General features: G+C 37.3%; 2 protein-coding genes across 3 annotated transcripts; both read left to right on the top strand.

The window, feature by feature from the left end:
- Nucleotides 1–11: 11 nt before the first annotated feature.
- Nucleotides 12–12,835, top strand: LOC136774492 (trissin receptor-like). 2 transcript variants are annotated; one of them, XM_066728821.1, is made up of 5 exons: nt 12–554; nt 3,501–3,691; nt 7,782–8,505; nt 9,773–10,336; nt 12,714–12,835. In XM_066728821.1, exons 1-4 carry the CDS (start codon nt 523–525, stop codon nt 10,257–10,259), a joined length of 1,434 nt encoding a protein of 477 aa, XP_066584918.1. In that variant the 5' UTR covers nt 12–522; the 3' UTR covers nt 10,260–10,336; nt 12,714–12,835. The 2 variants fall into 2 exon arrangements, with proteins under 2 accessions (XP_066584918.1, XP_066584919.1); XM_066728822.1 differs by lacking the exon at nt 12,714–12,835 and adding an exon at nt 12,316–12,579.
- On the top strand, nt 12,801–16,205 carry LOC136774489 (hydroxypyruvate reductase-like). Its single transcript, XM_066728817.1, has 7 exons — nt 12,801–12,945; nt 13,216–13,358; nt 13,916–14,067; nt 14,196–14,548; nt 14,627–14,845; nt 14,924–15,364; nt 15,752–16,205. The coding sequence occupies exons 2-7, from the start codon at nt 13,224–13,226 to the stop codon at nt 15,997–15,999; spliced, it is 1,548 nt and encodes a 515-aa protein (XP_066584914.1). The 5' UTR covers nt 12,801–12,945; nt 13,216–13,223; the 3' UTR covers nt 16,000–16,205.
- The last annotated feature ends 3 nt before the right edge of the window (nt 16,206–16,208 follow it).

Consider the following 16,208-nt stretch of genomic DNA (forward strand, 5'->3'; position numbering starts at 1 on the left):
TTTAGCGGCAGTTCAGCTTCCTTCAGACACAGTTCAAGATATGCTATTATATACATATATATATATATATGTATACCATATCCTAGCAAACTAATAATCATCCGATCTGCTGCGGAAAAATAAACGCAAAATTAATACGATCAGCCGAAGCACGCGCTTTTAATTACATGCGATTAATCCAGATACCAATATAAGTCATATCACTCATCAGTCTTCCGTTTTAACGAATCCATCAATCGCGGTGCATTGATCCGCGTGCTTAATCGAGCAAAGCAACGGAGAATAAGGACTTGGAATGGGAGAGGGACAAACCGCGGGTAGAAGGGGAACTGGCCTGCATCTTCCCACGCTGTGCGTTTCCGACAATGACAGTTCTACTGCGAATATTAGCGAGCGTTAGCTACTATGCAGGGACTGATTAAGGGAAATTTCCTTCGCGCGATCAGTGATTGAGAAAGTGGAGAAAGAAGCTCTGCTCCTTTGCGACTTATTTCGAATTTACCATTGTACATATATGTACATATGTATATTTTAAAACCCATGAATCTCTTCAGGTAAGTTTTTTTTCATATTTTCGTAATTAATAGTGTATTGAGAAAGGTGAAATTTAGCGATTATCGCAGTAAATGCACAATTGTAATTTTAGCTGTGTTAAATACCTCGCGAAAACTTTATTACGTTTCAATTTCTAATCCTGTAACTATATGTATATACAACTACAATTGTAATCCGTACGTATTAATATCTCGTGGGGAAGGGATTATTCTATTTACTGTAATTGTTATATATATATATAGATATACAGTTTTTGAATCTGTGCTATTAGTGTAATTAAAGGTTCATCGATCGATGCTTATTTCGCCAAAACTGATAGATCATCATCCAGCATAACATGATATATATATATATATATATATGTATACAGATTATGATCAAGGAATTATTCTAATATCTTATCTGACAGAAAAATGATTAAAACAAAACTTTTTCTTTTCGAAAGGTTTAACCCATTCGCTATCAAGCCTAAATTATATGAAGTCATTCCTATTGTCATTTAATATTTTGAGTGTTATTGATTACCAAAACCCTGTTAACGATACTCGTCTTGGCAAGGCGTGACACTCTGCCAAAGACGAGTATACTCGTTCTTGGCAGTGAATGGGTTAATCAGGAAACATACATGTGTACGTATTATTGTGCTTTCGGTACAAGTGCCAGCTTCTGAAATAATTGCGTTGGTGAACAGCAACTTATTTCAAGTTTGGTACCTTTAATAAGAATATTATTGTGTATAAGCAGCTGTTGATATGACATAAGGTTTATGAACATGGTAACTGAAATTTTTGCAGAATTTTAGAGGAAAACATAGCATGGTTATATATAGATGATCTCTTCTTCATCATTATTCTAAGTAAGATCGTACCGATAGACGCAAACAGCTTGAGTTTTTACATCTAGGTCAACTATTACGATGGAATAATCTTTGTTACATCCACATGATGATGTTCGAATTCTCCACCCCTCATAAATACTCTTCTGGTTTACTATGAAAGGATTCAATGTAATTATCATGAGATATATATATATATATATATATATATATATGCCAGCATGCCTAATACCTCACTCTTCATAGTTAAATCGATCGATATTCAAATGAACTTTGTTCAATCCGCTGGAATAAACATATATTTTTACAAAAGTCCCTGCTAAACTTTTCTTATATAGCGAATTAATATGAAATCAGCGTCATTTAGCTTCGTTGCTTGGAATGGAAGGGTGTATTTGTCTTCTACACCACTATCGAAAAGAATCGAGGCAATTTCAGATAAATCATTGTTTAAAGAGTTCCGCTTGCGTTGTTTCTCAGGCAAAAGTTTCTTGTACAAGATTACGCAAGATATTTAACAGCGATTACTCGTCAGTTTTGCACCTGATTTGATCGATTCGAGTCCTCGTGTCCGCATTGCCATGCATCGATTTTCTGCAATAATAAAATAATTCATGTAATCTCGTTACGTATATCGTAAATCTACCTTACAAGATAATAATGTTGCTCGATATCGAAGTTTAGAGATTGATAAGGAATAATCTCTGCTCCAGTGTTCCTTCTATTTCGATGCATTCCTCGTTACACGTGTTATAGGACTATAGCACATTTCGCAGCTTTGCTATTGCAAAATGCACTTAAGCAATAAGAGAAAAAAAGTCAATTCCTATATGCTTCTCGTTTCCTGGTACACATATACTTGTACCATGCTAGGTCTACATATAGCCTACATAAAAGAGTTGCATGCTGACTCGAACATTTATTCACCCCTTTCACACGCAAAGGAAGCATCACTGCATTCAATTGAGTGTATTATACATTTTCGTTGCAAAGTACTCTTTGTGTAGTATATGATAAATTACATTTTATAAGATTTCGGAATCAAGCACGCACTTCCAATCGCTCGATTACTTTTGCAATAAAAATATTCAACCTCGACGTTTCTATGCCAAAGAAAAATCTTTGGAATAAAGCCCAGCCGATATCATTTTGGTGGAGTAGGAGTTGAGAACTAGCACCGAAATATTTTCTCATTCTGTGGGTATGCAACTGTATCATTGCTCTCTTCAGTTTTCGTCTAGCTGCCCCATGCCCTGTCATTTTTCTTGTCTCCGCACTTGTATTATTTTTCTTCCGACTCCCTTTTTCAACGTCGCGTCTCTCCAATTTAATTTTATTCCTAATATTTCTGGGCAAAAAAGATTAACGAAATGATTTCACGAGCGGATTGACCTGGGTCGTGCTAATATATGGAGAGAGTGATTTATGGCGAGAGCCTCGCGAATATTTGCTGAAACTAAAACATATTGTGAAAATACAAAAGGGATAATACCAATGGTAAACTGTGTCTGACACAATACTGAGCTTCTCTACTTGCACGAAGGTTGCACAACAGCAATTTATTAAGGGTGAATTACAGAAACGAATAATTATAAACTACTGTGCCTCGCAATATTTCCTCTCTCTCTCTCTCTCTATATATATATATATATATGACGCAATAAAACAGAGTACTAATATAAACGCCAATTTTCTTCTTTCCTTATTAAATTCAAAAGATTGCAAGGGGAGTAGAAATAGAAGAGCAAATTTTATTCGTGAGATTTTCACTTGGACGGTTGGTGGAAAATTATTCCGAATGAACTCTCATACTTTTTTATTTCATGTAAACGCGATGGAGTTTTATTGCCAAGTACGTAACGCGTGAAGAAATTTTTGTCGCGTCTCTCTAGTGTCTGGAATACGTTTACTGTTATGTTACAACGCTACGCTGTTTTCTCGCTCAATGAATTATGTCCAATTTATTTTACGTTAGTAAACTCGCTCACTCAAAAACACACACTCGAATACAAGCACTCACATTGCTCTCCACGTTTAGAATGCAGACAGAGTCTGCAGGGAGGTTCCAGCTCGATCTGAATTTAAAGAAAAAAACATTATTCTGTTCCAGAATGCTCAGTGACTCGACTGGGACAACGTACTACGACAAGAGCAACAACGGAAGCAACAATGACAACAGGACTTTCCTCGCAGGCATTTTGCACAACGAATCCTTCAACGAGGACTATATTTTTGACAGAACCGACGTAAAAATTATCTTCATAACCCTCTACTCCATTGTTTTCTTCTGCTGTTTCTTCGGTGAGTGTTTTAATTATGAAGGATCATGTTGTGTAGTGTGTATATTAATAAGAAACAGCTGTGATCCATTACTTAAATTATTTTCTTTGAACATTCTTCCCTTCGGAGTATATAGTATTGATTTTAAAACTAATTCTAGCAATGAAGCTTGCTGTAAAAGTAAGGTCAATGTTGCGGTAATTATAGAATTCGAGAAATGCTGCGCTTTAAATGAAAATTAGAATTCCTCGTTGTGGATCAGCAACGTTTTTCAATCTACTCTGATCTTTTAGACGTTGAACGTGACAAATGTAAGATAAGAAATTTGTGCATTCATGTTGAGATAGAATGGATGTGGGTATTGCATATATAAACTGTATTTGAGGTTTTCTACGAGAGGATTTTTCTATACTTATATAGTCGGACAAACTTTATATCCAAAAGAAACAAAACTTTGATATTATAATGGAGTAATTCATTATATAGAATATTTAAGCTAGTTAAACAGTAAGAAAAATAAGATCTATCATGAATGTACTGGCACTCTGGATTCAATCTTAACAGTTATATTTTATTCATTTCTCCTTTTTAACCTTCGTTTCTTTACATTTACAAATTCTTATCTTCGACTTGATTTTAGATGTTTGAAGAGTCTTTTTAATCGTTAAAGTATATACTCTTCAAGTTCATTAAATTCAAATTTTAAAATAAAAATATAAATCTAATTAATAATCTCTTCTCTACCAAAAAAAAGAAGTAATTATAATTAAGAATTTGATTTTTATTTCTTGTTCTCTATTTTTGAATAAAAAATTCTAATTCAGTAATCTTCTCTAGAATACACTTAAACAATTTAAACAACACCTAAACTATTCAAACCAAGTCAAAGATGGAAGTTTCTAAAGAAAGGTTCAATTTAAAAAGGTACTACTATATATAGCTATAGCTAAAATTATTTTTAATGCCAATACATAAATAACGTATGGTATTTTCAATTACTGTTTAGTTATATTAAGAAATTACGTAACGAATGACTCGATTATATATAATATCACATTTCTGTTTCTCTCAAATAGAATGATAGTCTGACTATAGATAGAAAAATCCCCTTACATAAATACCTTAAGGAGGCGGTGATCTAGACGACGACGTAAAAGCAAGAAGATGGGTGGTGAACTATAGACACTTTATTGTCAGACAATAGAAGAGCCTTTACAGGCGTAATGTTAACATGCTCCTATTATAATAGAACTACCTTATTACTAAGCCATATTCTATATGGTCATTTGTTCCTTCGTCCTCATCAAGCTTCTCTCTTAAGAGGAAAAATTCGGATACACGTAAAATTTATATATATATATATATATATATCCATTGCTATATTATTAACCCAAAGCTATTAGAACCAATATTTTACAATATTATAATATACTTCGTATTACGTTAGGAATGCGCTGCTGGAACGCATCTAGACTGCAATAAGAGGCCATTATTCGTTCGTCATTTTTCTGCAGCACACTTTAGCCCCACACTTTTTTTATTCACTGCAAGTCGACCGTATATATACATATACAGTATTACTAAAGTGCTGTAATAATCAAATTAAACTGTCGGAGGAATATTAAAACCTGTTACAAGTATCGATTTCCAATAGCTAAATTACGACGTATTTTTCATAAGGTTTGTCTTTTATTGAATGAGAAACTGCAAGTTTGTATCTCTCGTGAAATAAAAGTCACCGTCCGACGGAACACGGCTCTTTTGTATATATATATATATATATATATATATTATAGCTGTATGTGCATCAACGTTTATAGGAAGCATGCGGCGATAATCAAATACGGAGAGGATGAAAGAGGAAAGGACACTGGGCTGGGGGGAATATGGGGACGTATATAAGAGCGATCAGTTTTTCCTTGTATTTTTTGCATCCCCATTGTCGAACCTTTTTATTCCACGCAGTTACTTAAGTCGCCTTTTTCATTATTCCCCCGCGCATGTCAGGTACTTTTATTCCAGCAGTTTCAAGTGTCTTTTCAGCAGCCGCACAATGGAGCTTCGCGCGCGTCTCGTCTCTTTTCCCTTTTCCTTTTTTCTCCTCCTTTTTCCTCGAATCTCCTTATAAAGCGCTTTCCGCGCGCGCTCGCTAATGTCTCTATATGGGGAAAATAAAGGAATGCCGTGTGTGTGTGTGTGTGTATCGGAGGGAGAAAAATCAGGGATTTTAGAAATTTAGAAATATCGCGTGGGTGCAGGGACTGTTTTTTTCCGAGGTGTGGCCGGAATTCTATATTTGACATTCACACGTGGTGTGATATACATATAGTGTACTTATGTGCACTGTAAGATAGGAGCTGGGCGGGCTCAAATGCTGCAGGATTGAATTGACTTTGGAGGAAACCACTTTAGGATCTGCTAGAGAAAGATTTCGATTTCCCATGCGTTTGCAGTGTGCTTCTTTTATTTCTCTCTCGAGCTTCGCCCAGTCTTCCGTTTGGAACGCGCGAGTAGTGGTAGTAATTGAATCTCGAATCTGAATCTGACGAAAACTCGAATGACTTACGGCGTAATCTGCCATGTCTGCATGTGTTTCAATTAAAGCTTTTCTTCGTTGCAAAGAAACGTTTGCTTTGCTTCGATTCGTGTGTATCTATATATATATATATATATAGATATTTTAAAGGAAGCTTCCGAGCTAGTATATAAATCCATAAGAAATGAATGCATGTTTGGTTCGTGGAAATTTGACGATTGAAGCCAAAGCAAATTTCAAACAGCTTATTTTATATTAAATTTCGATAGCCGTGAACTAACGTGACGTGACTACAGAGGAAACATCTGCGAGTTCATTTAACATCGCGAGAGAAATTGACGATTGGGGGATGGTACTTATATGCGAGTTGGTCACACTCTGGAGGAGCTTACGAGTTGAGAATCTGAAGCTGCGTCGCAAGGGAAATTAAATGACATTATGGAATGCACGAAGGGTGCAAGTTCAAGTGTGAAATACTATTATATATAGTGTACAGTATAAAGGGCAGATCAGTGAAGGATAATGAAAGTAATAGGTTGGAGTTATTACTATGTGTGTGTAGTAGGACACATGCAAAATTTTGCAAGTTCCACTTTGATTTATCGACAATCGACGATTAAGACTGTACATCGAGACAATTTTTGCAACGCATTAACAGTTATTCCTTGGTGTAATAAAATAAATTTATGGATATAATAAATAATACATTATGATAATGAATTACTCGTTATATCAATAAATTTATTTTATTATTATAATAAATAACTGTGAATGGGCTGTAAAATTTTTTGGTGCATTCGCACAATGCTTCAAAATGAGCTATTGTTTTTTTTTCTTGTACCGTGCAGAACAATACAATACAAATATAGGTATAGTAGTGATAATTAAGAATAAACAACGATTTTTCACTGGTTGCAATGCGTAAATCCAGCCTAACTCAAAGCAGAATTTTTCACTTGCTAAGCGTCAGCTTTTTACCAATTAAACGAATGGCTGGGGTGTGGATGAAGGGTGCTGTCTATATATGTATAGTCCTCCTGGATAATAATAGCCGATTAAAGCTCAATATGCGTCGGATTATTATAGTCTAAAGTATAAAGGAACATGAGGCGAAACAGGGTCATAATCAGCTATTAATGTTTTCTGCATAGTAAACAATTTGATGAATTAATAATAATAAAAAATGTATACTTTTGCCTGCTATAAAAAATATCACTCACTAGAAATATTTATATTTATGCACACACTTTAGAATGTTAATTTAAGTCATTCCACACTTTCCATTAAAATGCATTTACCAATTTGCCACATGTTCCACTATACATATATGTATATATATATATATATATATATATATATATATATAGTAAAACAAGTAACTTGTGCCAGTCATTCCTCTTTATCGATTTTATAATAAAATTTTTTAAACGCACTATATAATTGCTCAATAATAACATTTTTCCCATACAAATATAATACTGTCTCAGTCATCTTTTAAAATGACTCGTCATTGGAAAACTAACGTGTCTTTTGAAATACACACTTATATACAAAGGTCTCTCGTTCGCTTTACAGGAAATCTCATGGTGATTCTGGTGGTGGCCTTTTCTCGTCGTTTGCGGAGCATAACGAACTTCTTCTTGGCAAATCTGGCAGTGGCTGACCTTTGCGTGGGTATTTTCTGCGTTTACCAAACCCTGACGAATTACCTGATGAACAGTTGGCAGCTGGGTGACTTCCTCTGCAAAGTCTACATGTTCGTGCATGCGTTGTCCTATACCGCGAGCATACTGATCCTGGTGGTGGTTTGCATCGAGCGTTACTTGGCCATCGTGCATCCGATCAAATGTCGTTCGATGTTGACCAAGAGGAGGTTGAGGGCTGTCATAGGCGTTGTATGGATTCTGGCAGCTGCATATGCATCCCCGAGATTCCTCTACGTCGAGACGATCAGCAACGAGCTGAATACGGGAGACGTGGACATCATTTGCGTGGCAAATTTCAAGAAGCACAATAAAAATGTCTTGGACGCGGTCAATCTCGTCTTCCTCTATCTCCTTCCGCTCTTCCTCATCTCGTGCCTTTACGCTAGAATCGCGGTTGGCTTGTGGAGATCGGGAGTGGTCAGCAGCAGCCTCCAAGCTAGCCCAGGATTGCTCGTAGCCAGCACCACACACACCGCTAGGAATATCAATAGGAACAGAAGTGGAAGAGGGGGGCTTCATCACCTGCAACATCGCGCCGATGTCCACACTTCCTGCAGTAGAAACGTCCTCCGAGCCAGACGTGGCGTTATTAGGTAGCTATAAAGCTAGATCCTGCTCTACTACTTTTCCATACTCTACATTCTCACAAATTTCCAATGCTGGATATTACTGTAGAGTATCTGATTTTTTTTAAATTGAGATAATCCTGGTACAATTGCTAAAGTAGTAACGTCTTTCGAGTCAGACAAGGTATTATTTTATAGGTGTCGGTAAAGTCGTATGGTACTACTACTTTAACATACTTAGCATTCTCCCAAATTTCGAATGATCGATTTTAAGGTAGAGAGTTTAAATTTTTTTTAAATAACGATGGCACGCTTTCTGAAGTAGAAATGTCTTTCAAGTCAGACGCAGGGTATCAGGTATCTATAAAAGTATATGGTTCTACTACTTTCACAAACTCCACATTCTCCCAAATTTCAAATGATCGATATTACAGTAGAGTATTCGATTTTTATTTCAATTGCGATAATCCTGGCCCACTTTCTGAAGTAGAAACGTCCTCCGAGTCAGACGCAACATTATTAGGCATCGATAGTCATATGGTACTACTGCTTTAACTCACTAAACATTCTCACAAATCTCGAATGATCAATGTTAAACTAGAGTGCTTAAAATTTTTTTAATTGCGATAATCCTGGCACATTTCCTGCAGTAGAAACGTCCCCCGAGCCAGACGCAGCATTTTTAGGTATTTATAAAGTTATATAGTAGTACTTCAGCTTCGCACCCTACCAAATTTTCAACGATCAATATTACAGTAGAGTGCTTAAAATTTTTCCAATACTACAATAACAATCCTGGTACACTTCCTGCAGTAAAACATTCTCCGAGTCAAACTATACGTTATTAGCTATCTATAAAGTTATATGGCACTACCACTTTAACTCCACATTCTCCCAAATTTCGAATGATCGATATTACAGTATACAGAGTTTCAAAATATTTCTAAAATTACAAGGACAATCTTTTACATTTTCTGCAGTAGAAGCGTCCTCAAAGCCAGACACGACGTTATTACGTACCCATAAAATTATATATTACCCCTGCAAATCCGCGCCCTCCTAAATTTCCAACGATCAATATTACAAGAGAGTGTTTAAAAATTATTACTAAAATTACGATAACAATCTCTGGCAACCTGATAACTCACACATATCCTTATAAATTTACATCAAACTTAAAAAAAAACAATTTACCAACAACCACCATAATCATAATATTAAAATTACCCCAAACATTACAATTAATCCCAAAGATTACATAATCGAATAACGAGAGAAACAATTGTCTTTTCAGGATGTTAATCGCTGTCGTAATGATGTTCGCCGTGTGTAATCTGCCACAGCAGGCAAGGATCGTTTGGCTGCACTGGGATCCTAATTACGATCGAACCTCGGACTTTAGTACATTGCTGACGGTTTCAACTTTCCTCATATCGTACATGAACTCTTGTCTGAACCCTCTGCTTTACGCCTTTCTATCCCGCAACTTTCGCAAGGGGATGGGGGAGTTGGTTGTTTGTAACGGAGCACGCGGCACTATCGCAGCTGCTGGTGCTGCTGCTGTTGCTGCTGAAGTCGACGTCACTCGTCACGAAAACGCCAATAACGCAAATCTATTGACCAACAACGACAGCTCGATAGTGAGATTAAGCTCGGCACAGGAGAGCCCCTGCAGTGCTCGGAGGACCTCTGCTGTCACTGCTGCTGCTGCTGCCAGTGGACCTCGTCACAATTGCAATCATCGACACATCATAATCAAAACGATCCGACAAAAGTGCTGAAATCTCCATGCGTCAACTCGACTTTACAAATCCGCTTATTTCGATTCAACGCTGCTCGAATGACAATCATTCATGGGGTAAGTTTTCTTTCGTTTTTATTTTATTTACTATGTGTGTGTGTGTGTGTGTGTGTGTAGTTTGCGCGTGTTGTAAATTAAGTGAATTTAGAAAGACAACGACACGGCAGACTTTAACAAACGCAGGTATAATACGCGTGCATGCGAGAGTACGACTCGCTAAAATGAGATGTATAGCCGTGTTATTATTCCGTGTCGTCCCGAAGCATCTTTCCCTCGACAGAATTCATGATTAATTATGCCGTGCGAGAAGTTTCCTCGAGTGGCGTGAATTAAATTGAAGACGTTGATACTTTGGCTAGGGAAATTCGTGCCAGTTTAGTACAGTTTAATTTTGAAACGCTTTCCATCGAAGAGTAATATATATATATATATATATATAGGTGTAAGTGCACGTGTACCTGTAGTCTGTCCTCTCGATACTGTTTGCATAAACCAGACGTTTATTCCTTGAATTACGAAAATAATCGTCAATTTCTCAGCGACCCCTCGCAGAGGCAATATAAATGATTCGCTTGATTTATCGTCACACTCGCAAAGTGCACGATTATCAAGCACGTGTCAGTGCGAAAAATTTGGATGGATGGGAAAATAAGGATTTGTGGAACGAGCCAATTCTATATAAACGAGATCGTGAAAAGTAGATCCTTGCCTATATAGACGAGTCAATCGAGCCTGAGTCGAGCAAAGAATGCTCGTTCGAGTCGAAGACACTGTGGAAAGGGGAAAAACAGAGCTGGAATAAAAAATAACAGTGCAATGTTGGGTGAAGAGGATTCTGAAATATACAAAATAACGAGAATGATTATATTTTGTTTTTGTATCACCATTGTTAAATATTGTTCTATGATGAAACTCTACGAGTTTCGCCATTGTCTTTGCTTTCTATATATATATATATATATATATATATATGGTAGCACTCTGCACTTAACACTTTTGCGCCACGAGAAATTCACTGTTCTTCAATTTAATAATCTGCAGTTGATATTACACTTTAGGTTAGATGCAATCATTTGGCAAAGAGCACTCTGCAATTTCTAACACTTTTTCAATCTCCCACATCGAATTTCACTTTATTCGCCTCCAATTGATTATTGTCCCTGTCCATTATACGCGTACACTTATTAGTGTACAATGCTATCGTTATTTATTATATCGTTAACTTTTGCACTCTCTGCTATATAGAAAAGTATAGTACATCCATGGAAAATTACCCGGATCGATTGTCTCTCGTAGAAGAGGCTACTCGATCGTACTTAATTAACTGCGGCAGCTATACAATAATTACCCTGCGAGAGCAGCAAACATGAAACGAGTTATTTTTTAGCTCTTCTCATCGAAATTTCACTCTTCGCTCTTATCGATGTATAAATTGTCTTTTACTATACAGAGTGTTCGTTATCTCGTCGGGTCTCGAGTTTAGATTTGCTCATCTCTTATCGCTACGGTACACCTAAAGAATTTTTTACTTGTCTTTGAGAAAATAATTCCCTCAATTTCTCTCAAATATAGCTTTTATTCTATACCTTTCTGACAGGATAATTACTTCTTAATTTAATCTTCGGTCTTCTTAATTAAAGTGAATTATAATTCGTTTAATCAACATTTACTATTTGCTATCAGATGTTTGCTCAGTGGAAAATGATTCCTTCATTTGATTAGTTATCATACACTTTTTCCATTAATATTAGCTAATATTTCTCTTCTTGTACCAATTCGAACCTTTTATCCAGCATAGAAATATTAATATTGTTAATTAGATTACAAATTATTCAAATATATTAATTATATAACTATAGACTTTGATGAACGAAAGATATCCTCTCGCGAGGTCCTCATATAGGACAGTTATAAACGAGTGAAATGATTTTCACAGAAAAATCGACGAATGATTTAGAATGGTAATTTTACTTGGACAGAACATAGTACGTCATATTTTAATTATCAGAGATGAATAATTCAATAATAATATTTAGATCGCTGTGCGGTGCTTGACTGGGTGATGAAGTTATTGCATAAACGAGACTAAGATTTGACGCACTCCATACCGTCAAAGCTCGCGTGTATACGCAGGAAATAAAAATTGGACTCAACATGGATGTTACAAGAGCTAAAAACTCGCATGTGGCAATCAGTCGATCGATTTATCAACTCGAAGAAGCTGTCTGATAAGCGCTCCTCGTGCTGCTCGGAAGATATCCCAGTTATTATTTGTCCAATCGGACCCCCAGCACAGCAGTTTCAATATGTGCGAATAATCATCAAATGAATTTCATCAGAGAAAATATTTGCTCCAGCACCGTATTATACGTTGTCTCTTTCGTACATATATCTATATATCTATATATATATATATGTGATACGTATTTTTCAGCTCGGCTCAGCTTTGCTGGAAGGGGATTTCGTGGGTCACGTGACGGGAGCTCCCGAGAGAGTGTGTATTCCTCTACTCGGATCAGATCACATTCTTATCGACATAGTGGGGATTCCGGTATAAGAAGATAGGCCCCTAGCGACTGATGGAACAGTTTACCCAGAAACTTTACAGTTGCTTGTCAACGGGCGACCCTCCTCGCACGAGTAAACCCACGAAATACCTGCACAAGGTACACCATGTGTTTTCTCTCTCATAACGTATATTTATATATAAATTCCCTTTACACGGACTCCAGTCCTGTATTCAACGGTATTTACTACTCGTCGATGCTATTTATAGCAACTCTGCTTTCCTCGTGCCACGTGTTTTACTTTCAAGAAGCGACAACTTTCTTCCAGTGTGAAAATACATAAAAGGATTAAAGAAATTTTACGAGTAGAAACCGAAGTATAATTTAGATAGTTCGTTAGGCTAATTTATCGCTTCTTTGTAATTAAAGGGGAAAATATGTCGATCAACATTCAAAGCGTTCTTATAAGCGATCCGGTGGACGAGTCCTGTGGCCAACTGCTTTCCAGCCACGGTATTCCAGTGAAGCTAAGGTACAAATTGACCAAGGACGAACTTATCGAAGAGCTTCAGGTAACCAGCAACGATAAATGATTAGAAACTGTTATACGCGGTTATAACTCTATCGCTAGATTTTCCAAAGTTCCATTTGAAACGTTTGATTGTAACGTATGGATTCTGTTTGGTTGCTGTTTCAAGTTTCAAGTCAATTCAAGCTGATCGAGTCAAGCCGGTTGTTTCAGTTTGTATATAGCATTGTATCCGGTTCGACCAGCTCCCCCCTCCCCCCCCCCCCCCTCCTTGACCATTCAAGTGACAAAATTACGGTTAACTACAGTACATTCTCTGTATGTGTTTGTATGTACGAGTTACATTGTACATAGAATTCCACGTGTTCTCCTACGCCCATCATTATATTAGTACATTAGGGGAAATTGATACGTGTGTGGTTCGGCTAGCTTCACTCTGTACTTACTCAGCAAAAATTTTATACTACACTGTAGCTGAATCACACACGATTAATTTCTCGCATTATACGTTTGGTACAGTGTTATATATATATATATATATATATATATATTATATGCATGTGCATTTGGGTTTAACTAACATTGAGATGACAATTGTAGAAACACGATGCACTGATAGTTCGATCGGAAACAAAAGTGACCGCTGATGTTATCGCAGCTGTACCTAATTTACGGGTAATTGGCCGTGCTGGTACTGGAGTGGACAACATTGACTTAAAAGCTGCCACTCGTTCGGGAATCCTGGTGCTGAAGTAAGTTGTTGGAGCCTCTAATGGCACGAATATCCTGGGAACGTCCTATTGACGTAGCTAGGATATCCTTTAGATATTCCGTGTACGTTCGAGTTTTTTTAAATTAATTTTAATTTTGTGTATCTCAGTACACCCGGGGGAAATAGTATCAGTGCGTGCGAGTTAACTTGCGCCCTGATCTCATCTCTGGCTAGAAACGTTGCCCAAGCAGTGCAGTCCTTGAAGGAGGGTAGATGGGACCGGAAGCTGTACTCTGGTTCAGAACTTTATGGAAAGACCCTGGGGGTTCTTGGATTCGGCAGAATCGGACGAGAGGTTGCAACGAGAATGCAGTCGTACGGCATGAAAATTGTTGCGTTCGATCCTCTCCTCACCGAAGAAGTTGCTCTCGAACTCGACGTGGAGAAGAGGGAATTGCACGAAATATGGCCGGTAGCGGATTACATTACTGTGCACACACCTCTCATACCACAGACTAAAAGTAAAATCTCATAAGATTTTGGATTTTTGCAAGTATAATAATATGCACGTGCTGAAACTGGTAAAATTTATCGTACAGATCTGATCAATGCCGAAACGCTGGCGCAGTGCAAGCGAGGCGTGAAAATTGTCAACGTTGCTCGTGGTGGTATCGTCGATGAGGCTGCCCTTCTCAACTCCATAAATATTGGTCATTGTGGTGGTGCAGGCTTGGACGTGTTTGTCGAAGAGCCACCGAAAAATCCTGTCACTATCGAACTCATTAAACATCCCAAAGTTGTCGCTACTCCCCACTTAGGTACGTATTATTAATATGTATATATATACATCAATAAATCAATTACAATTATTCACAGAACAATTGTCCATTTTACAGGAGCCAGCACCGACGAGGCTCAAACGCGCGTTGCTGCCGAGATAGCTCAACAATTTTTAGCTCTCTCCGCAAAGTCGTCTGAATACACACAAGTTAATGGAATCGTGAACGCACCGGCTATGGCTGCCGCTATGTCCCCCGAAAATTCACTCTGGATCGAGTTGTCGAAGAAACTCGGACAGTTGGCCGGTCGCTTCCTAAAGGGACATAAGAGTGTAACCGTTCATAGTCGAATCATCGGTGGTTCCCTGGCAAATAAGAAATTTCTGCATACAGCTGTGCTCGTCGGAGTTTTGTCCACGCAAACTAACAATGGCTTAAATCTGATCAATGCATCAACACTGGCCACTGAAATTGGCATCAACTTTGCGGAAGATCCTCACGTCGATACAGGCAAGGAAGATGCGATCCTAATTCAAGTGGGACAGCGCCAACTGAAAGGTACTAACTATAGGTTATGATCACTTGCATAGAGACGGTTTTTCCACCTATTGGTAAATACTTTAGTAAACTTATTCGTTTGGTAATGCTTGAGATTAAGGATGAGTCCGACCAAAACCTGTAAGGTAAAATTTTACCATGTAGGATTGCTAATTTGCTGTGAATTAGTCAATCAGCATACGAATTTTCGAAAAATTGACAATCCTACATGGTAAAATTTTACCTTGAAGGTTTTGGTCGGACTCGCACTAAATATAATTTACTACAGTTTGTAATTTTTACCAAATAGATCAATTTTACCGACAGGTGGAAAAACTGACTCGTAGTGTAGTAAAGCAGCTTTATCCAGCGAATCATTAATCTTTTATTTCTCATGTACTTGTGCAGGAACTGTGCGCGGAGACAGGCTGGTTCTACTCTCTATCGACAATAGTGTGTACGACGATGGTGTTGTTTTGGGCGATTATATATCGCTATATCATGCAGCCAAAATACAAGAGCAATTGCCTAAAGTAGCTGGCACATATTCCGCGAATGGAAGCAATATTATTAGCTTGCATGCTAGTGGTAACTGGTTAGTTGTTCAAACTGATCAAAAAGTCAACGTACAAATTGACGCTGTCGAGCATTATTAACCTCATTCGCTCACTCGAGCCCCTCGAGCCTAATCTTTATCGACGTAAATCATACAGCATCTGCTTCATTAATTAATGCTTCTCTCTGTACATACATTTTTTTATATTATATTATTCTTGTACATATTTGTAAGAATGTATACCACCATAGTGTAATTGTAAAATACTCTACCTTTGTATTCTCGAAGTAAAAACTGTTACATTAATTG

Source organism: Prorops nasuta, unplaced genomic scaffold (genome assembly GCF_024137725.1).
Source record: "Prorops nasuta isolate Cenicafe-Biocafe unplaced genomic scaffold, Cenicafe_Pnas_1.2 PNAS00006, whole genome shotgun sequence".
Taxonomy (NCBI): Eukaryota; Metazoa; Arthropoda; class Insecta; order Hymenoptera; family Bethylidae; genus Prorops; species Prorops nasuta.

What these genes read in the sequence shown, in the direction of transcription:
- LOC136774489 (XM_066728817.1), top strand. Translation starts at nt 13,224, where the DNA reads ATGTCGATCAACATTCAAAGCGTTCTTATAAGCGATCCGGTGGACGAG. An exon ending in TCGGGAATCCTGGTGCTGAA is followed by an intron (nt 14,068 to 14,195) that starts GTAAGTTGTTGG and finishes TGTGTATCTCAG; the next exon opens with TACACCCGGGGGAAATAGTA. An exon ending in TCTCATACCACAGACTAAAA is followed by an intron (nt 14,549 to 14,626) that starts GTAAAATCTCAT and finishes TTTATCGTACAG; the next exon opens with ATCTGATCAATGCCGAAACG.
- LOC136774492 (XM_066728821.1), top strand. Translation starts at nt 523, where the DNA reads ATGTATATTTTAAAACCCATGAATCTCTTCAG. An exon ending in TTTCTTCTGCTGTTTCTTCG is followed by an intron (nt 3,692 to 7,781) that starts GTGAGTGTTTTA and finishes TTCGCTTTACAG; the next exon opens with GAAATCTCATGGTGATTCTG. An exon ending in GCCAGACGTGGCGTTATTAG is followed by an intron (nt 8,506 to 9,772) that starts GTAGCTATAAAG and finishes TTGTCTTTTCAG; the next exon opens with GATGTTAATCGCTGTCGTAA.